Source organism: Aureobasidium pullulans, assembly GCF_000721785.1.
Source record: "Aureobasidium pullulans EXF-150 unplaced genomic scaffold scaffold_1, whole genome shotgun sequence".
Taxonomy (NCBI): Eukaryota; Fungi; Ascomycota; class Dothideomycetes; order Dothideales; family Saccotheciaceae; genus Aureobasidium; species Aureobasidium pullulans.
The window spans coordinates 2,384,443-2,407,466 of NW_021941021.1; the positions used below are offsets into that span (position 1 = coordinate 2,384,443).

At 51.1% G+C, this 23,024-nt stretch overlaps 9 protein-coding genes across 9 annotated transcripts; 3 read left to right on the forward strand and 6 right to left on the reverse strand.

The window, feature by feature from the left end:
- Positions 1 to 162: 162 nt before the first annotated feature.
- On the reverse strand, positions 163 to 3,594 carry M438DRAFT_341720 (Sec23/Sec24 family protein). Its single transcript, XM_029904569.1, has 2 exons — positions 387 to 3,594; positions 163 to 332 (listed from the first exon to the last, which is right to left on the reverse strand). The coding sequence occupies exons 1-2, from the start codon at positions 3,288 to 3,290 to the stop codon at positions 237 to 239; spliced, it is 3,000 nt and encodes a 999-aa protein (XP_029766204.1). The 5' UTR covers positions 3,291 to 3,594; the 3' UTR covers positions 163 to 236.
- A 129-nt stretch (positions 3,595 to 3,723) lies between these two features.
- M438DRAFT_341722 (uncharacterized protein) lies at positions 3,724 to 6,495 on the reverse strand. The gene is made up of 4 exons (XM_029904570.1): positions 6,381 to 6,495; positions 5,822 to 6,292; positions 4,161 to 5,765; positions 3,724 to 4,105 (listed from the first exon to the last, which is right to left on the reverse strand). Exons 2-4 carry the CDS (start codon positions 6,257 to 6,259, stop codon positions 3,854 to 3,856), a joined length of 2,295 nt encoding a protein of 764 aa, XP_029766205.1. The 5' UTR covers positions 6,260 to 6,292; positions 6,381 to 6,495; the 3' UTR covers positions 3,724 to 3,853.
- An 857-nt stretch (positions 6,496 to 7,352) lies between these two features.
- M438DRAFT_341723 (uncharacterized protein) lies at positions 7,353 to 10,189 on the forward strand. The gene has a single exon (XM_029904571.1). The coding sequence runs from the start codon at positions 7,481 to 7,483 to the stop codon at positions 10,064 to 10,066; it is 2,586 nt and encodes an 861-aa protein (XP_029766206.1). The 5' UTR covers positions 7,353 to 7,480; the 3' UTR covers positions 10,067 to 10,189.
- Positions 10,190 to 10,628: 439 nt separating this feature from the next.
- Positions 10,629 to 10,953, reverse strand: M438DRAFT_262702 (cytochrome b5; the record flags this gene model as incomplete). The annotated part of the gene is made up of 2 exons (XM_029899837.1): positions 10,629 to 10,729; positions 10,800 to 10,953. The coding sequence occupies 2 exons, from the start codon at positions 10,951 to 10,953 to the stop codon at positions 10,629 to 10,631; spliced, it is 255 nt and encodes an 84-aa protein (XP_029766207.1).
- Positions 10,954 to 11,244: 291 nt separating this feature from the next.
- M438DRAFT_402017 (uncharacterized protein) lies at positions 11,245 to 12,624 on the reverse strand. Its single transcript, XM_029909573.1, has 2 exons — positions 12,172 to 12,624; positions 11,245 to 12,110 (listed from the first exon to the last, which is right to left on the reverse strand). The coding sequence occupies exons 1-2, from the start codon at positions 12,314 to 12,316 to the stop codon at positions 11,452 to 11,454; spliced, it is 804 nt and encodes a 267-aa protein (XP_029766208.1). The 5' UTR covers positions 12,317 to 12,624; the 3' UTR covers positions 11,245 to 11,451.
- A 208-nt stretch (positions 12,625 to 12,832) lies between these two features.
- On the reverse strand, positions 12,833 to 13,889 carry M438DRAFT_287925 (uncharacterized protein). Its single transcript, XM_029901640.1, has 2 exons — positions 13,402 to 13,889; positions 12,833 to 13,344 (listed from the first exon to the last, which is right to left on the reverse strand). The coding sequence occupies exons 1-2, from the start codon at positions 13,674 to 13,676 to the stop codon at positions 13,047 to 13,049; spliced, it is 573 nt and encodes a 190-aa protein (XP_029766209.1). The 5' UTR covers positions 13,677 to 13,889; the 3' UTR covers positions 12,833 to 13,046.
- Positions 13,890 to 14,035: 146 nt separating this feature from the next.
- Positions 14,036 to 16,709, forward strand: M438DRAFT_287928 (acyltransferase-domain-containing protein). The gene is made up of 3 exons (XM_029901641.1): positions 14,036 to 14,412; positions 14,472 to 14,715; positions 14,765 to 16,709. The coding sequence occupies exons 1-3, from the start codon at positions 14,228 to 14,230 to the stop codon at positions 16,313 to 16,315; spliced, it is 1,980 nt and encodes a 659-aa protein (XP_029766210.1). The 5' UTR covers positions 14,036 to 14,227; the 3' UTR covers positions 16,316 to 16,709.
- A 186-nt stretch (positions 16,710 to 16,895) lies between these two features.
- Positions 16,896 to 19,458, forward strand: M438DRAFT_393827 (kinesin-domain-containing protein). The gene is made up of 2 exons (XM_029909129.1): positions 16,896 to 17,708; positions 17,762 to 19,458. The coding sequence occupies exons 1-2, from the start codon at positions 17,082 to 17,084 to the stop codon at positions 19,346 to 19,348; spliced, it is 2,214 nt and encodes a 737-aa protein (XP_029766211.1). The 5' UTR covers positions 16,896 to 17,081; the 3' UTR covers positions 19,349 to 19,458.
- Positions 19,459 to 20,344: 886 nt separating this feature from the next.
- On the reverse strand, positions 20,345 to 22,606 carry M438DRAFT_330979 (uncharacterized protein; the record flags this gene model as incomplete). Its single annotated transcript, XM_029903367.1, has 2 exons — positions 20,345 to 22,082; positions 22,134 to 22,606. The coding sequence occupies 2 exons, from the start codon at positions 22,604 to 22,606 to the stop codon at positions 20,345 to 20,347; spliced, it is 2,211 nt and encodes a 736-aa protein (XP_029766212.1).
- Positions 22,607 to 23,024: the final 418 nt, after the last annotated feature.

The window sequence follows — 23,024 nt, forward strand, 5'->3', positions numbered from 1 at the left end:
AAGACTCCCGCTATAGCGTTGGAAAATATCAAACTGTACACATGCAAGATGTTGAAATGCTCTTCTGCACAGATGTCGAGATAATCATGTTTTGAGTAGAGGTCAGGGTGTCACACGTGACAAACTTGACATGGGAAATCTGCTCCCATTTCGTCACCAACAGCCTAACCATATAACAACTCCCCTCGCTTTAACGCTTTCACATTCCAAACAATTATTTGATCATCATTCAGTGATCAGCCCCAGTATGGTGTTCTCAAACCTGCGAAGGTAGATGCCACAGTGTTGCTGATATCAACTCCTCCTTCATCTTTTTTACGTTGGCCGGAGAGCTGTATGATAAATTAGTCTCAAAACCTCAAGTTTCACTTGCTTTTGGGACGTACCTCCATCTGGATCTGTCTGTGCACATGTACCAGCCAGTCGACGTAGCTCTGTGCCTCTCCATTGCGGTCCTCATACAGCAAGCGGGCAAATTCGTACTCTGCGCCGTCAAGTCCCTGTCTTGCCAGCTGGATAGTCATAGCCTTGGAGCCTCTCGTGATCTCCATGTACTGCATGATGTTGCGTACTTGGGCGTTGAGGTGTGTCTCGAGCACCGGTAAGCTAGAACTGAACGGATCCAAATGCTTGAGCTCGTTGTAGCCTTCGCCGAACAAGTCTTCAAGCAGATTGGGTGACACTTGAGAGTGCAGCCAGAGCAGACAGATCTGTCCATTGTCGACAATGTAAGCACCACCCTCCTCAATCTGGCCGAACGATGCCCTGATAGTAGAAGGCATCATAAGACGCCCGTTCTCATCCGCGAAACCATCGGTTTGTTCCATGTTGTGGATCGCGATGATGCGCGGGTACAGATACAATGACAACTCCATAGGTCCCATGGATCTTATCAGGCGCATGTCATGGATTCTGCGATCGCTGGGCTCACGACCTCCCTTGAACGCTCGTGACTTGATCAGTCCAAGCATATACATACCCAACTCTTTGAGGTTTTCCGGCAACACAAGCTGACCAGGTGGATGTGATCCCGAGAAGTTCTTGCGGTAGCCAGCCAAGATATCGATCGTCTTTTCGCTCAAGGAGTTGCGGATGTCTGTTAATGTCTTTTCTGACACTCTCGATGCTGCTTCTTTCGAGATAACACTGACTACAGCATCTTGATCGACAAACTTCATGGCCTCAAGAGCGCTCTCACTCACGCTTGCAACAGTGTTGGTACAGCGGACTCTACGTTCACCCGTTGCGGTCGTGTAGAGAAGAGCGCTTTGGAAGTGTGCGTCCAGTTTTGGATCCAGTTTGCCATCATAACTGAACATGACCGTGATCGCTTTGTCTGCATCGATGGAGCCAAATTCGAGGTCGGCGCCAAAGGTGTGTTGTGTGAAGTTGCCATGGTAAGCAGAGAGCTGTAAACCATTCGAGCAACGGACCTTCATAAGGGCCTGGAAACCAGTTTCGCGAGTAACCGTGTGCTTGAGCTCCTTTGCTAGGCGCAAGTCATCCCGTGGGCTGTGGAAGTTAGGGTAATAGTAAGTTTCACCTCCAGACACCGCGCAGCAGTGGCCAATGGTTGCAATGTCGAGATAACCTCCACTAGGCGCGGCCATGAAGAAGTCTATGCCAACACCGGCTTCAACCATCTTTGCAGCCGTGCCTCTCCAGCCAGGATGCTCAGTAGTGTAAAGCTTCTTCTCAGCATCGGTGTCACGGCCCTCATTCTTGTCGCGAGGGAAGAGACGACCAGGACCGAAAGTAGGAAGACTTGAAACAGAGCAGATGATTTTGCCTCCAGTAGCAGTGAGAGCTGCCAGAGCTGCATTGATAGCAGGCAGCAATGCAGGTTCCGGGCTCTTGACCGAGGAGAACATGTCAGGTATCCGACTGAGCAGAGAAGTGATGGCAGTCTTGGACTGCTGAGGATCTACGAACAAGCCTTGACTCAATGGTACAAATGGGTCCTCAATGTCCGGCATGACGATCATCTGAGCTTGCTCAAGACCTGCAGTCAGGTTGTAGAAGTGAACTTCTCTGTCAAACGTCACAATACCAACCTTGACGCCTGCAGGAACGTTGCTTGATCCGTCCTCGGCGTAGATTGCATGTAAAATGCCCTTACACATGGCCTCGAGGAAGCCTCTGCTAGAAGCTTCCAAGCTGACATCGATCACGAAGAGCCATTGAAGAGGTACAGGGTCCCTGGTCCAGTACTCCTTGGGCACTAGGAAGTCGACAGTGCCCAACATCAGCTCGGGTCTTTGTGAACGATCGACTCTGATACCTGTTGGATCAGTAGGAGCGAAGTACTCAGACGGTACATCATTGGGATGAGTACACAAATTGCAGATAAACTTGTTTCCACCAGAACGGAAAGTCATGAAGGGATTGATGTAAGTCCTGCAACGCCTGCATCGTGGCGGACCGACATCTCCAAAGTCGAGGACGGGTACAGGTTGTTCGCCATCCTGCAAAGGAGCCAGTGGTTGCAGGACAAGACCCAATGGAAGACCAGTAGTTCGAAGAGCCTCATTCGAGGTGGGAATGTTGTTCAAGGTGAGGCGAGCAAACTTCGGAGAGCTGTTTCCCTGATCGAAAGCAACAAAGGGCACAGCAGCAGGAGGGGGGAGATGCTGTTCCATAGTAGGATAGATGCGCTCCTGGTAATGACGAGCAGGAATGTCGCGTGACCTCGGTACACTAGGGATCTGATCCGGATCAACGCGGCCTGACTGAGAGGAAGCAGGTGCCGACAACAGCTGGTCGCCTTGACGAGCAGCATGCTCCATCGAGGTGACAGGGTTGGCTGGCGCAAAGGCAGAAGTTGCGGCAGGGAATTGCGACATGGCAGGTGTGATTTGCTGAGACATGTATGGAGCTGCGGTTCCAGGCATGGGAGCATTCTGAGCATTGTAAAACTGCGACGAAGTGGTTCCTGGTACAGCACCAGGCAGAGGTTGAGCAGCTGCTGGTGTCTCAAGCTGGTGGTATGCATGTCTGTCCTTCTTCTTGTGTGGTCGCGCACTCGGTGCAGCAGCCGGGGGAGCTTGTGCACCAAGGCCCATGGTACCCATCTGATTTGATAGACCGTCCATAGTTTGGGGTTGTTGTTGTGGCGGTTGCGCTTGTTGCTGGGGCTGGACGGGGAAGTAACTCGCTTCTGAGCCGGCTTGCTGGTATTCCGAGTAGGGACTCGGTGCGACTGCTGGTCGGAATCTCTGCTCTTTCTGTCTAGATCCACCTGGCGTTGCCAGTGGCGTCGTTGCCGGCGATCCAGTCAAGGAGAACTCCATGATAAACGAAAGTGGTTGCGACCTTGTGTTACGGCGAAGCTGTACTAGGTAGACGAAGCTACGTGGTCCAATTCATCTAACAATCACTCGCTCGCCAGTAGTACCAAACGTCGTGTCGCGTTTCGGTGGTCGATATGATTTATTATAATTTCCTCCTCTTGCTCCTTGCTATGCGTCTTCCAGAGTCCGATCGACGTACGGGTAGTGTTTGTTCTAGGAATAGAATGCGGACTGCCACCATTGCCATTCGGGAGTCTGTCCATTGCCAAGCCCGAAGCCCCTGAGACTATCAAGACCATCAAGACCATCTCCTGTCAAGTCATCAAGGAACCACACCAAGACGGAGAAGATTCAAGCCAAAGACTTTAATTTAACTATGTCAAGCCATTAAATATGCATGTCGTAATTTACAGCATAAACGCTTTTGATGCAGAGCCAGTCCAGCTTCATCGCCTAGCTACAATCCACGCCGCCTTCAGCAACTTGCTCCTTGTACACCTTGCTACCCATGACTCCTCTTCCCAAGAAACGCCTTGACCTCTCTAAGCATTGTTCGCTGCTAGTCAACCAAGACTTGACAATCCGCCCTGCTGTGCGAACTTGAGCTGATACTCACGGAGGTCTGCCCAATGCCGCAACTCTGCTTCCTCGGGGTTGCCATTGTGAGGGTCATCGTGTCCTGCATCAACACGCTCTAGCTTGACCAAGATCTCAAGGAACGCTGCAAGATATTGCTCGGCTTGTTGCGCCACCTGTCCCTTGCGCGACTTGGGTACCTCGAGCAACGTGCTCGCCACCACGCGGATCTTCGTTGTCTGCATTCATGATTAGCCGTTTTCTTGTTGTTCGTTTTGCATTCCATGTACTCACAAGACTGTCTGCGTTTGGCTCCATGTTCACCCTGTCGATACTACTCAGGACAGAAAGCAAATCTCTCACGATGCCTTCACGCTCTTCTGACATCTCGCGATCTAGTGCATCGGCACTGGACGCGTTTCCTGAGAGCAACCCATCAAGCTCTGCAGCAACCTCGGTCGACAGGCCGGATTCGGCATTCTCGGCCTGGATCTTGCTTCTGGCCTGTGCCTCGATCAGAGTGAAGTACTTTTCCACAATGTAGGATCGCGTGCAAAGGCCGCTTCCATGGATATTGGCTTTTTGAATTTCGTACTGTCGTCTTCTACGATCTTCGGGCGTGGCATCGACTGTATTGGGGTTCAAGGTTGCTGGATCGCGTGCAAACGATGTATTCGAGAAATCAAGGCCCAGCTCATTTCCGTTGTGGTTCGCGAAGGGGTTGTTGTCAGTTGGCCAGATGACGAGTACAGGCGGCAGCTCTCTAATTGCCGACTTGCATCTCTCTAGCGAATCACGGAGAACCTTCTTCTGACGATCAATGTCAACCAATGCATCTATACCCCAAGCCAGCTCCATGGTTGAAAGAGGACTGTACGACATGAAGATGCGAACATTGGCATTGAAACCAGCAATCATAGGAACAAGACCTGGTGGTTGCGGCTCGATGTGTCCAGGGAAGATACAGAAGTCGTCGACCTCGACAGGCAAAGGAGGGTAGGGCATGGACGGAGTCTCTGGCGGAATGACGAGTTCGCTGAAGGCAGACCCACACTGGTGAATTGTCTTTGAGCTCACAAACATGGTCCAGAAGATCCTCCTGCCCATCTCTAGAGTGATGTTGTCAAGAACATCGTCACGGTTACCTTCGACGTTCGGACCATTCGATCCAACAGCGGCTGGCAACATTCCCAATCGCGTGAAGTTTTGTTCAGTCGGCTTGTGCAATCCAAGAGCCCTGATGATGGTCAGGCACTCACTCCAGTATAAGCGGCATTGACGCCATCTGAATGTGTAACAGGCAGCGAGACCAAGGAAGTAGCTGGTTGCGGCATCATGAACACTCAGATTTTCGCTATCGAGATAGCCAGGCCCTCTAGCATCAGCGCAGACTTTCTGACATTTCAAGACGAGCGTCATGTGGTTGGGGAATTCTAGATCTCTTCGCTGGGCCTTGAGATGTAATCTGGGCTTTCGTGGGAACGAGGCCACAAGAGCAGCGACCATTGACGACAGCAAGGCTAGGAAAGCACGGTTGTTATAATCTTCCCTTCTCTTCCAGGCTTCGCGGAAACTGGGCTCGTGTGGGAATGGGCATAGCGGGTGGACGTAGGTGAAGAAGTCGTTAACAAGCAGGTCCAACGTTTGGATGTCGCAGATGGATTCGGCCGAGATGGGAGGATGAGACGGATGAGAGGAAAGAGCAGCTAGGGCTTGAGCGGCGTGGGTAGGAGATGAGGGCGTGGACTGGCCACTGATGTGAGGCGACTCCTCGAGGCGGCGACGCTTGATTGCTTCTGCGTGACGGTTCGGCGGACCACGGCGGCGACTAGGACGCTCGAAGGTGCAGGGTATATCAAGGGCAGCGCACGCTCTGCATGGCGGGCCGGATTCATCACACTGAGAGTTGAGATTAATTGCAAGACTCGGCGGGAAGTAGCACGAGTCTGACGTACCTTTACTTTGCGAATACTACAAGAGTCGCATGCTTTGCGCAAACGATTGGCCTTCTGAGGAGTCTCCCCTTGGACTTGGGGACCTTGTGGTTGGGCAGTCGGTGGAGGTGGAGGTGGTGCGAGTGGCGCCTGTTGGTGTTGATGCTGATCATGATGTTGTTCGTGGTGTTGGAGCGGGTGCTGGTGCTGGTGCTGGGGCTGGGAATGCGGTGGTTGTTGCTGCAGCTGCTCGATGCGCTGTTCGATGTGATTTGGCGCATTCGGATCAATCTCACCTTCGGCCTTAGGGTAGATGGCTTGTCCAAGCTGGCCGAGTTGGCTGAATTGCAATTGTTCCTGTTGCGCAGGGTCCAACAATTGCTGCTGGCCTGGAGCCGGGTACAGCGTGTAATGTTGTTGGCTGTCCGGCTCAGGATAGCTGGACATCTGGTCGTCCATGCAGGCGGATTTGACCTGTCGCTGGCGGCAGAACTGTGGGCTGTCAGTCTATACCGTACGGCATATGTCCGGGTTGCGACGCGTGCAATTGCTTCTTGAATGCGCCGGGAAAAAGTCTCACATTCTTGTAGATTCAATGAAGTCGACAATTGGTCGATGACGCGACACGAGCGACTCGGTAGATTGCTACGCAACGGAAAACTCAAGAAGACTCGAGCCTCGACATGTAGAGCGCGTCGACGGAGACCGATGGGAACGTCAGACCAAGTACAAGTTCGAATCAGCTCGGAGGCTGGACGCTTTGACCATCATGTCAAGACCCTAGCCAATCTTTACCATCCTTGCACCATCTCACTAACAGGACTCTTCCCTAAGGAGCATGACTGAACACAAGCAACATTGGTGCTATTCAAGAACTCGGACCGACTCCTTGCATTGAGCACGTGTCTACCACCAGTACACACTGCTAAGGTCCAGGGTCAATCTCCAAGCAACCTCGCACAGCTTTCTTATCACGACGGCACGAGATCTGTACAGGGTCGGTCTGAGCCGAAAGGTTCACAGATCTGCTGTCTCGTAATCCACCATTCAAGACCCTCTTTTCCAGCTGCAAATAAAGCACATAGCATTGTCATCAAGGTAGCAAGAAACCTAGCTATGCAGGAGTTCATCCAGAGTCTTGCAAGTTTCGAACAGCTCATCCATTTCTCTTGCGGTACCTGGTGGTTGTATTTTCATAAGATTGGCATCTTAAAAGAGCTGGTCATCAACAGTTTGGAGCTGATATGCAGACGTGCATGACATCCAATATTGGGTGCCACGACAAGGCGTTCTGTAAGATGGTAAGCACTCTATATGAGCTTTTTTTGCTATGACTTGTGAGAGCAAGATCCTGTGAATACAGAACCTCCTCATACACACGAGATATACCTACGCGTGCCATGGTATCCCCATGATGGAGACAAGGGAGACAAGGGAGAGCAGCGTTTCAGCGTTCTTGCGCTACGGGCCGTCCGAGCGGAGTCCATGCATTCGGGCGCGTGGGATGCGCATTCTCGGCCTCATCGACATTTGTTGTGTACACACCTCTTGCCATTTTCTCTACGCGATACTTACCCCTTCCATGTCAATGATTACACCATACCAATCGGTCTACTCATCAGAAGAAACAGACTCATTTCCGTGTACACATTTCTCCAGACGATGCTTTGCTGAAGGTCCATGGCGGCTTCAGCATGGCACAACGCTGTAAACACAGCAAACACGACCTCGTCCTACGCGTCTCTACCCAATGGATCTTGCAATTTTCGCCCACTCAGCACCGGCTCTCAAGCCCCGACCTGCGGTTGTCGTAGATTTTGGCTCGATAAGCCGCTAGATAGTCAAAATGGATCCTCCGTACTCTGCGCATGCGGCCACCACGCGTGCTTTCACGACGTTACAGTCGATTCCGTTCCACCTCCTAGCTTGATGCGACACAGTAGTGCTCCTTCTGTACCTTCAAATCCCGATCGCAATACTAGTCTACTAGTCGGCCCCCCGATCGAACAATTCGGTATTCCTCCACAAGACAAGAGCAGACACGATCGGACAGGACAATTAGAGGTTGCGCCGTTGTCGAACGATGTTTGGGGACGGTTGAACAACTTCGCGCGATGGCAACAAGATCCAGCCTGGATTCCATCTACTGCACCGGCCAGTGTTCTGTCTTATGAGCCACAGACTGAGCGCCCGAGTGCGCCGAGCGAGCCATCGCCAGTCAAAAGTACGACATCGAATGAACGGCGATATGCGTCTCTATTCCCGAACATGGATGGCTTGATGGCCAGTCCGACTGTCCAAGGAACACCGACCGCAACCGATTACATACCCGATTCACTACAAGTGGATGTGCCGTTGAACACTCACCACGACGAAAGAGCAAACCATTCAACACAAAGCCAACCGGCGAAACCAGTGGAACCAGATGCATCACAACGAGAGACAAAAGACGCCAAACCATGTCTAGAGGTCACTAAATTCGTAGACAGCAAACCGCAAGAAACACCGAGTACGCCGACCAAGACCATCACTCCAGATGTACACAACATATTGCAAAGCTGTGTACGGCGATTGGAATCACTGGAGACCTACTCTTTCTCGCACGTCCCTCTCGATGAAGTTCAAGAAAAGTTTGAGCTGTTTGACGGCCGACTATTGGAGCTGGAATACTGGAAGAAGGACATTGACGCTCGACTTGAGAAATCTCACCTAGCTCTCGAGGACAAAGACTCGCAAGCTTCGACATCTTTTCAAGATCTTCAAACCTATGCCGGCAGCAAAGCATTATTCTCACGTGTCTCTGAAGTGGAGGACCGTCTGGCAGACTTGGAAAGCGCACAACCTTCGTACGCTAATCCTTGGGAGATTGAAGTTGTTCTTCTGCCTTTTGGCCGTACGTTGCAAGGTCTCTGGCATACTTCAAGTGCTACCGAGTCAAATCAGCTACCCAGCACACCTGCTGCTCAGTGCGACGAAGACAGAACGTCTGGTGGTCTACTTGCTTCGACAGGAACCAAAGGACCTGCATGGACAGCAGATACCATCGAGGCTTGGGCGAGCACCATCAACCCATGGCTGTGGCCGAAAGCGCCTGGACCGAACAGCAACATGTTTAAACGTCTCCAGAGTCGTGGGCTCGTTCGTAATGTTAGTATCGTGGATACTGGTGCACATGGCATCTGGGAATCGGTCAAAGACGCATTTGCAGACTTTGTTGAGACACAGCCATATCACTGCTCAAACAACCAGCAGCAACCTTATGAGGCGCTAAAAGAGGCATTTGTACCCCTACGAAAGATCAAGAAGTCTTCGTGGCTTCGATACCTGGAAACACACGAATTGATCACTCCGGCTACATGGGACATCTCATTTCTGGACTCGGGAGTCTTCATGAACGGTAGAGGTGGTCGCAAACGACTGTATATGACCACTGCAGATGGCTATATTCAACCAGGAAAGACTGGCTGGACATGGCAGCAAATCCGCGACCTACCCAGATATGAGAACTTGATAGCGAGATCTGGGACACTATTCAGCAGAGAAGCACCCTCGGAGCCTTTCTGGAAACACGTGCCTGCTCTTGACGATGCGCCTAGCTTCTCATCATTCGTCTCACAGCACAGTAATATTTCTCTCGGCAAACGTCGAAGCTCTAACGTCACATTTGAAGATCATGAGATGGAGAGTCCATCCGCCAAGTCATATACTTCGAGTTCATCCGGAGATACCATCACTCCTCGATACTCAGAGTCTTTCCCTATCATCGCGAAGAGAACCTCCGATTCCAAACGACGGACAAGCCCATCCTGTACACCAGTCGCCTACCAAAAACGTCGCCGAATCTCTGGCTCTCCCAGCAGATACCGAGGAGGGTTGGAAGAGTTGACACCAAGATGGTCACACGAGCCGCCAACACCTTTGGTGGACAATATCTGGGAGACACGCAGTCAGTGCAGACCAGGATCAAGCAGAAAGAGGCTCAGCACACCCACAGCATATGCCACACCACACAGTCATAACGTTGCTAACGTCGTCGACCTTGCCATGGCGGATGGCGGAGACACAGAAGTAGAGTCTGTGGGCTCTGGCGCAGCCGATAGTGAAAAAGAATGGGGAGGCCTGGATGAGGACGAGGACAACAACGAGCAGCCGCATCAAGCTTCACAGTCCAGTTTTACCGACAGTGAGTGGATGGCAGAAAACGATGATTCATTCTACCAAGAAGAAGAAGATGCGGATGACGGCGACAGCCTTTACGAGCCATGAGGAAGGAGTATTTGGAGTCTTTGTATATTTCGAGATTATTCTACATAGCAAAGAGCGGATTTGGAGTTCTTGGAAAGGGGATATATAGCATATCAAATCACATCTCGGAGGCGTACACATAAGAATCGTACATGTGGAAATGCAGAAGCTTATCCAACATCGCACCGAAGAAAGTTCTCACATTGTAGCATTCACCTTGTTCTTGTGTGAAGTTCAGGGGTCATCTCGTCGAAAGTGGACTCAACTCAGGGAGTTGACTTAGTGCAGAGTGTCAACACCCAACAATGATACTTGCCATGGAGATGAGCTCTCTTACACATCACACACTCTCGCTCAACGCTCGTCTAAGGCGGCAGACACTGTGCACTCCCACACGTACATTGCAAAAAGGCGTTAAAGCATGTATTGCACATCTCTCTGCAAAAAAAAAAAAAACCGTATTACATACACTCTGTTCATCTACCCTTATACCTCTAAGCAAGGTCTAGATAGATCCAAAGGACATGAGAGAAATAGAAAAACCAATGATCGATAAAACTCCATACATTGTCTTCCTTCCGACTTATAGCTTCGCCTCCTCCTTAAGTTCACCAACCTTCAACCTCTTCTGATACTTCTTCAACACATCCTCATTATGATATTTCCAGAATTGTTTACTCGCATCTAAACCCCCACCCCTTCTCATCAGCACTGTAAAATCCTATCTGATAGGAAAGGAAAGCGAGAAATTTACCTTTTCCACCCACTCGTTTCAGGATTTTGGCGCCGCCGGGGTGTTCGTCTGCGAATTCGGCCATCGAGTAGACTGCATTGTCGATGATGATGTAGAGGCCATTGTCTGGGGATGCGTGGTCTTTGACTTCTTTTGCTGTTATGGAGGCGGACATGTTTCCGTGATTTTCTGCTCGGTATTCTGGATTTCCCTGGAGACTGAGATATGGATTTGTTGGTGTGTAGTTGCAAGATGCTTGGGTATACGAGTAGAGATGGATAAGTTGTAATTCAGAGAGCGGTGGTTGGTTCGAAGGGGAGTCAAGTTGTATATCTCCGCAATCTTGGAGATGCCGAGGTTTGAGTGGGTGGAGGTTCAGTCGCCGAAAGTTGCTTGATTGGGTAGGAGAGATATCGGCTATTCCTTCTTACTTTAAGTCGATACACAACAAGAAGGACAGAAAGATGAATATGTATAACAAAGAATATATTGATACTGACACAGCTAGATTATCGTAATTTCATTACCCTCATACAACGACGATCCCCTTGGAAAAATGGAAACGCAAAAACGTACGATCAACATCGACAATGCTTACTCGAAACAAGCTGCCCTCAATGCATCCATCCAAGAGACCGCGATCAAGTCTCGTTTCTTCCAACCGACGTTCTCTCTACTTCTTAGGTCTACTGGCAGGATCAACTCTGACCTTGTTCATCGAAGGAGGTTTCGGCACATTAGCAGGGGGCAATGAAGTCGCCGAAACCTTGGGCAATCCACCCACTCCCCCCACCACAGGCGCCTTTTTAATCCCACTAACACCAGGAGGTTTGGGCAATCCGTCCACGGGAGCTCTGGGAAGTCCTCCGCTGGTCTTCGGCTTGCTTGCTGCGCTGACTTTGGCTTTTCCGGGTACGCTGCTGGCACTGCTGAGAGGTTTGGATACCACAGGAGGGAGAGATGAAGTTGACGGTTTAGGTGTGGAGGGTTTGGTCAAGCCATTTGCGGAGGGGATGGGACTGCCGTTGACCACGGCTTTCGGCTTGGATGCAGCAGAGACTGCGTGTTTCTTTGCGGCTCCTGCGTAAGATGGCGTGTTTGCACCCAATGTCTTTGGCTTTGATGCAGGAGCGGGAAGGGCTTTTTGTGCTGTTGACGGGAGAGCCTTTTGTTTTGCAACAGCACCTGCTCCTTTTGCTGGTGCTGGTGCTGGGAGGGCTTTTTGCTTTTTCACCGCGGTTGCTGTGCCAGGGTTTGGTGCTGTTGCTGCGACTGCGCGGTCGCCGTAGCTGTTGATGTAGTCGCCCCAATTTTTGATACTGCCTTCGATGCCTGTTGATGGGTTTGGTTAGCTTGAATGGACTCAGAGAGAAAGAGCAGGAGAGGTTCGTACCATTGCCGACTGCTTGTCCGCTGCTTTGGATCATGGTGCCTACGCCGCCGACGGCATTGCCAGCTACATTTCCTGCTGCTGTGATGCCGCTGGACAGCATGCCCATGGCAGTATTTTGGATATAATTCGTGATGAAGCCCGTCATATTTGCGATGTTCGTATTTATCAAGTGCTCGGACAAAATTCAAAGAGATATCACAGTCGAGGGTATTCGAGAAGCGAAGAGAGATGTGGAAATTGGAGAGGCTGAAGGGGAGATCGCAAAAGCACAAACCCTCAAGAGAACAAGGATGATGGAAGAGGAAGAGAAAGATTCCAGACCTCGCCCTGCGCCATCAAGCAGCATCACTGTGCATGAACATCCCTTGCAACTCTTCCCGCAAACCTGGCATGATATTGAAGATCTGGGGCAGGGTACGGGAACTCGAGGCGTGAGAGTGACGTAAAGTGTGGCGTAACCCCAAAGGCACGAGATGTCACACGGCAGAGTGAGACAATCGACCGTTGCCGGCCAGCGGTTGGACAGCCGTCTAGGTTACGTAGCGGCCCAGCATGAACACACGCGACCGGACGACGGCTGGGAAAGTTTGAACAAAGAGAGTTGCAGAGGGGCCGGTGAACTCTTCTCCTTGAAGCCCTATTCTTGTGATCGGTTTCATAGGAAGCAAGCGAGATGTGTGATTGTCAAAACAGAAAACGCCCGGTACGGTGTTGGTATTGATACATGGTAAAAAAGACATCCGCCGTCAAAAAGATTGACCAAAAAATCATGCCCTTTCCTCCTCATAGCCCTTCGTGAATTAGATTAAAGAAAAGATAGAAAACATCTCGATGCCGTGCTGTGGCTCTCCGCGCTCCGAGACCAGAGAGAAAGTCTAAGCTCCTTGACGTGCCTTCTCCGCACAGATGAGAGCGATGATACGACTCAGCTCTGCGCTCTGTGCAGCCGCTTCTCTGACAATCTTCTCATCGACATTCTCGTTTTTTGATAGGTCTGCTGTGCTCTTGAGCATGCGGTTCTGCAGAGCAAGCATCTTCTGTAGTGTGTTGTCGAGGAAGGCAGCGCTGAAGCTGAGATCGTTGCTTGGGTCCAAGCGCATTTCGAGCTTGCGAGGACGCTTCTTCTCGGCTGGCTCTTCGTTGAAAATTTGTCCGTTTTGTTGCGGCTTGGGTCTGAAGCTTTGTTAGCGACGATTGGATCGTGATGGTAGTCATGTCGTGGGAACATACCTCTCGACGAATGTGATGCTCTCTGCCATCTCGGCGACACGGTTTGCGATTCGGTTGGCCATAATGGCGTATGCTGAACCAACTCCGTTCACGGGTGCGTCACCTTGGGAGGAAACACTGTTTGCTCTGGCTGCCGGACGAGATGCGCCTGCTCTAGAAGCTGCTGTTCCGTTTGCTCGAGGGGCTCCGTTTGCACGAGGAGCACCGTTCGTTCGGGCTACACCGTTGGTACGCGATTGGTTGTTCTGACGAGCTGCCGAAGGAGCGTTGGCCATATCGAGTCTTTGCTGGGTCTTGTGCGACGAAACTGATGTTCCGAATTGGTTGTGTGTGGATGTTGTAGCAAACAATGGGTCGAAGCCGAAGTATATAACGGGGTTCGAGTTCGAGGAAGATGGATGTCAAGTAGAAAAGGCTTGCTTGTCGTGTAAAGATTATGGGGAATTAAAAGAAGAAGGGTGCGATCTCGAGACCTAAAGGTAACTTAGGCAAGGCAAGCATGCGTGGCTGGACTCGAATCGAAAGGCGGCTCACAAAATCACACGTCATTTTACTTTCCCTTGCGGGGCGTGAATCAGGTTGGTCGTGGCTGAACCTGCAGCTCGGAACTCGATCGGGCACAAGCACAGTGCCACATTGCCTCATCGCACGTCGCTTGCTGACGCGAACCCATCGAAGAACTGGCGAAAAAAGCAGGGATGTTGCACTGCCAATTGACAGGGTCTCGAAGTCTCGAAGTCGCTTGTTCGTGTTCGATCAAATGAATAGCTGATCTGTGGCTGTTCAGTATTCCTTTCGCTACCTTGTAATTTCCTCAAAAGCCAAAATGTCGAGACCGCAAGTCGAGGCAGCGTCGAAAGCGTTCGGCGATACGCTGTTAGGAGCCGGATTCGACATTCTGAAGTCGAAAGCAGGAGACCAACACCCAGCAGGACCACCTCAACATGGCACTATGGGACAGGCTGAACGAGCCTTCTCTGCTGCATCGACGTTTCTATCAGGAGTATTGGCGTAAGTAGGAATTGAAAGTGTGTTGAAAGACCTGTGTCTGATAAAATACTGCATTTCAGTATAAGCGCTTCTCAATTCATTGGTGCTCCCCTAAAGCTCATTGATCCCAAATTCTATGATGGATATATGGCTTGGACAAAGGAGTCTTTCGCTGTACTTACTGCGACCATGACCCAATGGTGGGCACCTACTGCTGTTCGAGTTACTGGAGATGAGAGCATGAAAGACCAATTGTATCAAATGGAAGATGGAAGTCTTCGATGCAACTTCCCCCATCGAATTGTCATGATGGCCAATCACCAGGTGTGTTGCTAGAAAGGGCTTATGAAATCATGAGTACTAACAAACGCAGCTTTACACTGACTGGCTATACCTCTGGTGGATCGCCTACACCAACAAGATGCATGGTCGCATCTATATCATCCTGAAGGAATCTCTGAAAAATGTTCCCATCTTTGGCTGGGGTGCACAGTTCTACAACTTCATCTTCTTGTCGAGAAAGTGGGAAACTGACAAAAGTCGCTTCCAAAGGCATTTGAGTCAGCTCAGCGACCCGAAGGATCCCATGTGGCTGTTGATCTTCCCAGAAGGCACGAACTTGAGTGAGACTACTCGGGCAAAGAGTAAGGCATGGGCAGATAAACAAGGCATCAGCGACATGAAGCACCAGCTCCTACCTCGCACCACTGGGCTGCAGTTTTGTCTGCAACGATTGAAGGAATCGACAAACTGGTTATATGACTGCACGATCGCCTACGAGGGTGTTCCAGAAGGACAATTTGGACAAGACATCTTCACTCTCCGCTCCTCGTTCTTCGAAGGTCGTCCACCAAAGTCTGTCAACATGTACTGGAGACGATACAAGATCAGTGAGATCCCGATTGACAATGACGAAGCTTTTGGTAGATGGCTTAAGAATCGCTGGACCGAGAAGGATTACCTACTGGAGCACTTCTACCGCCATGGATCTTTCCCCGCAGGTTGTCCGATCAAGGCCATGCAAGCAGAAGCTGCATTGCAAAAGCTTGCAAATGGCAACAGCAACGGAGAGAAGAAGAAAGTTATCAAGCCCGTCAACAAGACTGCCAAGTTCATCACGACTGAAGTCAAGGCTGGCGGATGGGAAGAGTTCCTCGCCATCTTTGCTCCCATTACCGCGGCGGCAACGGCACTCTCAAGCGGAGATATAGCGCCTGGAAACATCGACTTTGACGCTTTACTCAACAAAGTGGCTCAACAGCAGCAATTAAATCTGCTCACAGCAGGTAAAGCACCGAAAACGACACAATCAACCGAAGACATGCGACAGGCTCTGACATACGCTGCAAAATCAGGGGGTGGACAGCAGATCAAGGGATCGACGATAGAGAAGATTACCAGAGATGCTGCTCGGACTCAGAGAGAAATACAAGAATCCATGGGAAAGCATCCCATGCCGGAAGGATCCAAAAGGCCAACAGCCGGACGAAACCTAGATCCTACGATGAAGAACACGATCGAAAACGTACACGATGAGACGAGGCGACGACTAATGAAAGCCTCGCAATCAGCATCTCCAAAGCCTGCGCCAAATGTTCGAAAGTCGTTACCAATGACCCCTGTGGAGACCGCCATCACGCGACCCATCTCCACGCTGGCAATGCAAAAGGCCAAACAGGGTGTTCAGAAGATTGCAGAGAATTCACAGAAGCAACGGGCAGCGCCTGTCGCGAAGAAGGCAGGAACTTCAGGTCCATCGACTGCAACAAAGCAGCCAGCCCAGGCGTCGTCTGCTACCAAGAAGACTGTTACACCCAATGGTACCAGCGCAAGTAGCAAGACCGCCAGCGCAAAAGTCCCTCAGAAAGCAGCAGCCAAACCGGCACCGGCACCGGCGAAGGCGAAGAAGCCAGCGACATCTTGAGAGAGCATGAGCCTCGAATTGTGATGTTGAATATCGGTATCATGCGGACAGCATTTTACATGTCATACGGATACGTTTCTCAGACATCGGATGATTGCGATCGATCCTGTGCGCCTGATATCGATTCTCTAATTATTGGAGAGACTCACGATTCTCAGCGAGAACATCGATCGGGAAGGTCGTCTTTCAGAAGGGTTCTGAACCAAGACGGCATATGAAATACTTGATTTTAGCATCTGACGTAGTTCAGGTCAGGGCGGTGGTTCACGCGTTCCGAACAGCAATTGCCTATTAGAGACTGATAGAACAGTTATCGGATAGGTTATCGAGCTCGCTTGTTGGCATAATTAGGCGGGATCGACGTTACTAGCGGCATCGTATATACGAAATTTATGAACAAAATTGCATGTAAACATATACACTTGCAGCCAGCAGGTGTTGATATAGAAATCTGTTGGTGGTATTGTCGACTTTGGTGAATGGTGAATAGAGTTGAGTTCAGGAGCTTCCAAACGGTTTCTGGGTCGACGGGAAAAAGACGTGTTGTTGACATGTTGTAGCGTGGGGGAAAGTCTCGAACGGCTTCCGCACCTGCAGCTTCACGTCAAATCAGGAGGCACGCGCTACGCCATTGCATCCGCATCTGCACACGGCAGGCCAGGAGGGTGTCAAGTTTCTTCTCCTCTTCTTCGACACGTCGCCAACGCTGCAGGGCATATCGACTTTCGACAGTATACATTTTTAATCCCCCTGAGCCGAGCCCATCATGAGCGTCAGGGTCGTTGCGCGCATTCGGCCTTTGCTCAAGCAGGAGCTGGAGAAGGACACCATCGTCGAGGCCGCCCCATCTGCCACCGAGCCACTCGCGACTCCCTCGATTGTGCGCATCCCGAATCCGAAGAACGAGGCCGAGGCCTTCAGTTTCCAGTTCAACAGCGTCTACGATCAACAAGCCACACAACAACAAGTCTTCGACGATGAGATTGCTCCCACCGTCAAACACCTGTTCAAAGGGTTCGATGTCACCATCTTCGCATATGGAGTCACCGGAACTGGAAAGACGCACACAATGCGCGGAGGGAAGCTACTGGCAGAAAGAGGTGTCATTCCGCGACTGCTCAGCAGCATTTATCGCAGGAGTCGCAAGATTGAAAAGGATACCGAAGGCAACACCAACATCGACGTCTCGATGAGTTATTACGAAATCTACAATGATCGCGTCTTTGACCTTTTCGAGGGTCCCGAGAAGCGCACTCCTGCTGGTCTACCCATCCGTGACAACAATGGAAAGACGGTTGTTGTTGGCTTGACCGAGAGACCTTGTACCTCATTGAAGGACTTTGAGACGCTCTACGACCAGGCCAACGTCAACCGCTCCACATCTGCTACAAAGGTGCGTAATATCTTGGCAGCGTCGATGCCACATCTTACTAACCGTCTATCTAGTTGAACGCACACTCGTCACGCTCTCATGCAGTCCTTTGCGTCAAGGTAACTCAAGTAACCGGTAACGAAGTTCGAGTAAGCACAGCAAGTGCCATTGATTTGGCTGGCTCTGAAGACAACCGCCGTACCGACAATGGCAAGGAGAGAATGGTTGAGTCAGCCAGCATCAACAAATCTCTTTTCGTTCTCGCTCAATGTGTTGAGGCTATCAGCAAGAAGCAAAACCGCATCCCTTACCGCGAATCAAAGATGACCCGTATTCTATCTCTTGGTCAAAACAATGGCCTGACAGTCATGATTCTCAACTTGGCTCCTGTCAGAAGCTACCACCTCGACACTCTGAGTTCATTGAACTTTGCGAACCGCACAAAGAAGATCGAGGTCAACGAAGTCGAGAACAGGCCCTTCTTCCGTACTGCACCCAAGGCCGAGTCCAAGTCTGGCACCACTCAGATTCCTCTAGCAAATCGTCAACCTCTGCGGCCTAAGGCGCTGTCGCATAATGTCGTCCCTAGCAAGGAACAGCCTGACAAGGTGGAGAAGCCTGTGAAAGCCTTCTCTGTTTATTCCGATAAGCCCAAGCCGACCATCGCGCGACCAGGCCATCTTTCTGGACAAGGCCACCCACGTATGGCCGAAGCACAAAAGCGTACCAGCAGTGAGGCTGTCCCAACCATCAACCGACCAGCCAAAGTCTTGAAGCCATCAATCGCCAAATCCGAAGCAGCCATGTCTCAAAAGTCAATTGAAGAGCTCATCGAAAAGAAGGTGGCTGAGAAACTCGCCGAACAAGCCCTCAGCATGAAACTACCACCAGGAACCACCGAGCAAACGATTTCCCCAGACGTACAGGCTAGGTTAATCGCCCTCGAGCGCAGAGTTGTCGATCAAGAATCCGCACGCGCAGAGGGCCTTCGCTACCTCCTCATGGCCAAACAACATACCGTCCGCGGCGAAGACGTCAGCGCTTTGTGCATGTACCGCCTTGCTCTCCCCCATTTCCCAGACAATGCTAAGCTCGCACAAAAAATGCTCAAGCTGCAAGAGAAGATCGCTCGCAAAGAAGAAGAACGCCGACCCAAATCCAGCGGCGGTGTCCCCATTTCCGAAGGAGCAGCAGAGGATCTGAGGACTAGAAAGTACAGAAGTCAAGAAGATGATGAGGAGTATCAAGATGAAGGCCACGAAGAAGAAGAAAACGACGAAGATGTATTCGATCAACGCACCGCAAAACCCAGACGCCCAGTTATCCGCCGCAACCTATCTGTTTTCCGCGACGATGCAGCCCCTGCTGCACAACACCACGCCGAATCAGACTCGGAAGACGAACTAGCACATTCCCTCATGCACACCGGACCCGACCAAACCCCCCGCTCCAAACACATCTTGCGTATAATAAACAGCAAAGATGTAGCACAGATCCGTCTGCTCAAAGGAGTGGGAGCAAAAAAAGCAGAAATGATCGTCAATGCGCTTTGTGAAATGGATGATGAAGTCAGACATGTAGGCGAATTGGGCAGGTTGAAAGGTGTAGGTGTCAAAGGTGTTGAGAGGATGAGAGAAGGCTTGGTCGGTGTGGTTGCTTGAGGAAAATCCATGAGTTTTCAGGAGCCAACAAAGTATTTTTGCATCTTTTGATCTTGCGTTGGACAAGCATGTGCATTTTTTCTTTGACACGGAGTTTTTTTTTGGGGGGGGGGGTTTGGTTTGATCATCACTTCAAAGCATACATTTTTTTTGGCATTATTGGGCGTTTTTTTGGGATGCAAGAAAAAAGGCATTTGGATTGGGCAGGGGGGATTTTTGCATTTGTTGTAGGGAAAGCAAATGACTTTTTATTAGATAGGATTGTAGAGAATGAGAGAGAATCCAAAAAGCCAAAGATGAGCGGTGTGGTGTCATACCTAGACTGTACTGTAGCCAATGTCAAAGATTATTGCCTCGTGCGAACCTGCTCCTCATGCGGAAGGTAGCGTAGATTGGATCGTGAGTGAGATAGTCGTTGCACTTGACAGTCAACACAAGTCACAAGTCACAAGTCATAACATGGAGCGAGGCAAAGTATGGTTTCGCATGCAGAAACAGTGATATGATATTAACACCAAAGTTGGAGAGTGTGAGTGAAGGAACGCTAAACTACTGATAAGGTAACCCAAAAACAGAGAGCAGAAGCAAACAGATTCGTTGGGTCGTTGGAGCGAGAGGTAAAAACAAAACAGACGCAAAAGACAACAACAGCAAAAGTCCATGAGGGGGGTATCAGGGTATCGAAGGTGAATAACTTGACAGAGACCGCTCCAAGGAAAGATCGAAAAAAGGAAGAAAGAACATCAAATGGCAGAACAGGATGTGCTTGCGAAATTGAATCAAAAAGGGGGAAGGGGTATTTGGGGAAGTGGGAAGAACACGCTCGAATTGAAAAAGGACAAGAAATATCAAGGCTCAAAACAGAAATCGTAATAATTCGTTCGTGGTCGTGGTCGTTTCTCGGGAGGTTTCATCAAATTATGAAACATTAGTTGTAGGTGTAGGGTAGGGGTGTTGGGGTAAGGATCGGATTTGGTGTTTTGGTGGTGATCGAAATCATCGGCGGTGTTCAACGGCGCGGTTCTCACTAGTGGCGACGGCGACGAGTGCCTCGAGTCTGCCCATATCAGGGTTGGCTCTCTGGTTGACAGGTGCAGGACGCCATTCAGGAGACTGCTGCATCTGCATGTTGTGACCAGCTTGCATCATGTATACATTAGGTGCTTGACCAGGCATGTGCACGTAGCTGTGGAATCCAGAGTCTGCTCTGATAGGCTCTGGTTTGCCTTGGAACTGAGCTTGAAGGGCCCTTTGCTCATCAGTCAGCACAGCATCGGGAGGCTGAAGTTCGACCATGCCATTTGCATGCATGATGGCTGGGTGCAGTTCTCTACCTTGAGAGGTCGAGGGTGTCGGGATGCCTTCACTGCTGCTGGACTCGGGTGAAGTGCGGTGTGCGATCATGATCGGCTGACTTCCCTGAGGCGGGCCCATTGGACCACCGTACCAGCCTTGGCGCTTGTTTGCACGCTCATCCGCAGCGGGACGGATATCGACGGGTGGCTGCAGTTGCGGCAATGCGTAGCCAGGAGCAGGCTGCTGGTGCAGTCCAGAGTGAGGTGCCGTGGTTGGACGCTGGCTTGGGAGTATGCGAGACGGGTCCACGGGAGGGTGGGTGGATGCTTGGGCGATCTCCAATCTGTTCAGGTTGTGGTGGAGATTGTGCTCCCAACCTGTACTTCTTCGGTCTCCAGGAACTGAAGCGGAAACCTCAACTGGACCCGACACAACGGAAGGGCGGCGGCCGGAATCGACTTGCATTGGGCTGGTGACATTGCGTGCTGGAGCAGCAGAAGGAGGAACATGATCAAAGCTCTCGATACCAGGAAGTCTGGTAATCTGGCTTGCTGCTGGCTGAGAGCTTGCAGCAGGCGCAGCGTCATCAGGAGTCTGGTTGTAAGCCAAACCACTTGTCGCAGGACGACTGGCGTAGCTGGCATGGGTGCCAGGATGCCATGTTCTTCTTCTCCATTCGAGCTCGGCATCAGACTCGCGACGTTGGTGTGAGAAGGTGGAAGCGGTGGGGCTAGCGACCATGCTGTTTGTGTTCGAGTATTGGGGCGTTGGGCCCGAGGGCAGAGGAGCGAAGTAGACGGGCTGGTAGGTTGCTGTCTGTGGTGAGTAAGGGCTGATGCCCGAAGGTACAGACAGACGACGAGAGGGTGTTCTGCTGCCGTTGTAGAACGACGACCTAGCGATAGGCAGAGATGGCGACTGCATGGTGGCCTGGAACCTTGGGCTACCCTCGCCAGTAGAGAAGGTTGACGAAGTCGGAGAGCTGTACCCACTGGGCGCTTGCTGGTAGTAGCCAAACTGGGGACCATTATTGGGTATGGCTGGATTGAAAGTATCCAGACTCAGCCTTGCTCTTGCTACGGGGTCCTGGTTGAGCATCAAGGGAGAGGGGCGTGGGCGACTCTCTCCAATATCCGACATGGCAAGGCTGGATGTTGTCGAGAGGACGCTCGAGGCTGACAGGTTCCTACTATGCCCTCTGCTGTACGCACCGTGCCCATGTCCACCACTGCTGGCTGTTGATGCTCTGGGCCTCACATTCGGCGGGCGGACGCGGTCTGTGCGAATCTGTCTCTGGAACCTGGTACCAGTCGCTGCAAGAGAGTCGCCGGGGATCTCTTCGTTGACGTGAACGGTCTGGGCATGCTGGCGCAGGTTGTCGAGCCGAGAAAATCGTCGGGAACAGTGGCACTCGAAGGGGCGTTCACCCGTGTGTTTTCTGGCACATGTCAGAATGTTGATCTACACCAGACTTGAAGTCTATGCTTACCGGATATGCCGAGCCAGATGTTCGCTGCGAGTAAAGCTGAGGTTGCATGGTGGGAAGTCGGTGCAGTAGAATCTCTGGCCCTTCTTCTTCTTTCTTGAAGGCTTCTCGTCGTCGTCGCTCTCGTTGTCCGACCCTGCTTGATCGTGTCCGTCATCGTCGTCATCGCCCATATCGATATCCTGCGAATCGCTGGACTGATGCGAATGTACTGAGCGCCGTGAGTTTTCGCGTGTCACACCAGTGTTGTCGCCATGTTGTTCGGAGCCAATCGAGTTGTCGGCGGGAAACTTGAAAGTTCCTCTGGTCGGAGTATTTGAAGTCGACTCTTCGGCGAGGATTTCTTCAGCGGGATGATCGGAGAAGCGCGCGTTAAGTCGCGGTGTCGTGGGTTGGTAATCGTCGGTCGTACTACCACTTCGTTTTCTGCTGCCCGGAGCAAGCATCGGTCTCGTGCTATTTCGAGAGTTCGACATGCCTGACAGGGGCGGCGACGGAGAGGATGGTGTGTCAGGAGGCCAAATGTGTTGAGATGGGATGAAATTCTAGCCGGCTTTGTTCAGATCAGTCGATTCGTCAAATCGAGGACTAGCAAATAATTCGGTCGCAGAGGTGCACAAGATCGGCCCCAATATTGCCGACTTATATGCATATAAAAGGCGTACCGGTGAGGTTAGAGCATGTCATGAAGCTGAGAAGGTTGAGGGAACATGGAGTCGTGGGGGAAAACTAGAGAATCGTGAATCGTAACGACATGAAGATTTGGATGTCGTGGTAGAGGAGACGTAAGAGACGACGAGGACGACTCCGACGAGCGGCAAAAGGGTCAGAGACGTGATAAGCAAGCAGCAGATGCAGATGCAGCGACAGTAATGGATACAGCCCCGCCACACA

What these genes read in the sequence shown, in the direction of transcription:
- M438DRAFT_341723 (XM_029904571.1), top strand. Translation starts at nt 7,481, where the DNA reads ATGGCGGCTTCAGCATGGCACAACGCTGTAAACACAGCAAACACGACC.
- M438DRAFT_287928 (XM_029901641.1), top strand. Translation starts at nt 14,228, where the DNA reads ATGTCGAGACCGCAAGTCGAGGCAGCGTCGAAAGCGTTCGGCGATACG. An exon ending in TTTCTATCAGGAGTATTGGC is followed by an intron (nt 14,413 to 14,471) that starts GTAAGTAGGAAT and finishes ACTGCATTTCAG; the next exon opens with TATAAGCGCTTCTCAATTCA. An exon ending in TCATGATGGCCAATCACCAG is followed by an intron (nt 14,716 to 14,764) that starts GTGTGTTGCTAG and finishes TAACAAACGCAG; the next exon opens with CTTTACACTGACTGGCTATA.
- M438DRAFT_341722 (XM_029904570.1), bottom strand. Translation starts at nt 6,259, where the DNA reads ATGGACGACCAGATGTCCAGCTATCCTGAGCCGGACAGCCAACAACAT. An exon ending in GTAGTATTCGCAAAGTAAAG is followed by an intron (nt 5,766 to 5,821) that starts GTACGTCAGACT and finishes CTCAACTCTCAG; the next exon opens with TGTGATGAATCCGGCCCGCC. An exon ending in AGCCAAACGCAGACAGTCTT is followed by an intron (nt 4,106 to 4,160) that starts GTGAGTACATGG and finishes TCATGAATGCAG; the next exon opens with ACAACGAAGATCCGCGTGGT.
- M438DRAFT_341720 (XM_029904569.1), bottom strand. Translation starts at nt 3,290, where the DNA reads ATGGAGTTCTCCTTGACTGGATCGCCGGCAACGACGCCACTGGCAACG. An exon ending in ACAGACAGATCCAGATGGAG is followed by an intron (nt 333 to 386) that starts GTACGTCCCAAA and finishes TTTATCATACAG; the next exon opens with CTCTCCGGCCAACGTAAAAA.
- M438DRAFT_393827 (XM_029909129.1), top strand. Translation starts at nt 17,082, where the DNA reads ATGAGCGTCAGGGTCGTTGCGCGCATTCGGCCTTTGCTCAAGCAGGAG. An exon ending in GCTCCACATCTGCTACAAAG is followed by an intron (nt 17,709 to 17,761) that starts GTGCGTAATATC and finishes CCGTCTATCTAG; the next exon opens with TTGAACGCACACTCGTCACG.
- M438DRAFT_402017 (XM_029909573.1), bottom strand. Translation starts at nt 12,316, where the DNA reads ATGACGGGCTTCATCACGAATTATATCCAAAATACTGCCATGGGCATG. An exon ending in CGGACAAGCAGTCGGCAATG is followed by an intron (nt 12,111 to 12,171) that starts GTACGAACCTCT and finishes ACCCATCAACAG; the next exon opens with GCATCGAAGGCAGTATCAAA.
- M438DRAFT_287925 (XM_029901640.1), bottom strand. Translation starts at nt 13,676, where the DNA reads ATGGCCAACGCTCCTTCGGCAGCTCGTCAGAACAACCAATCGCGTACC. An exon ending in AGCATCACATTCGTCGAGAG is followed by an intron (nt 13,345 to 13,401) that starts GTATGTTCCCAC and finishes ACAAAGCTTCAG; the next exon opens with ACCCAAGCCGCAACAAAACG.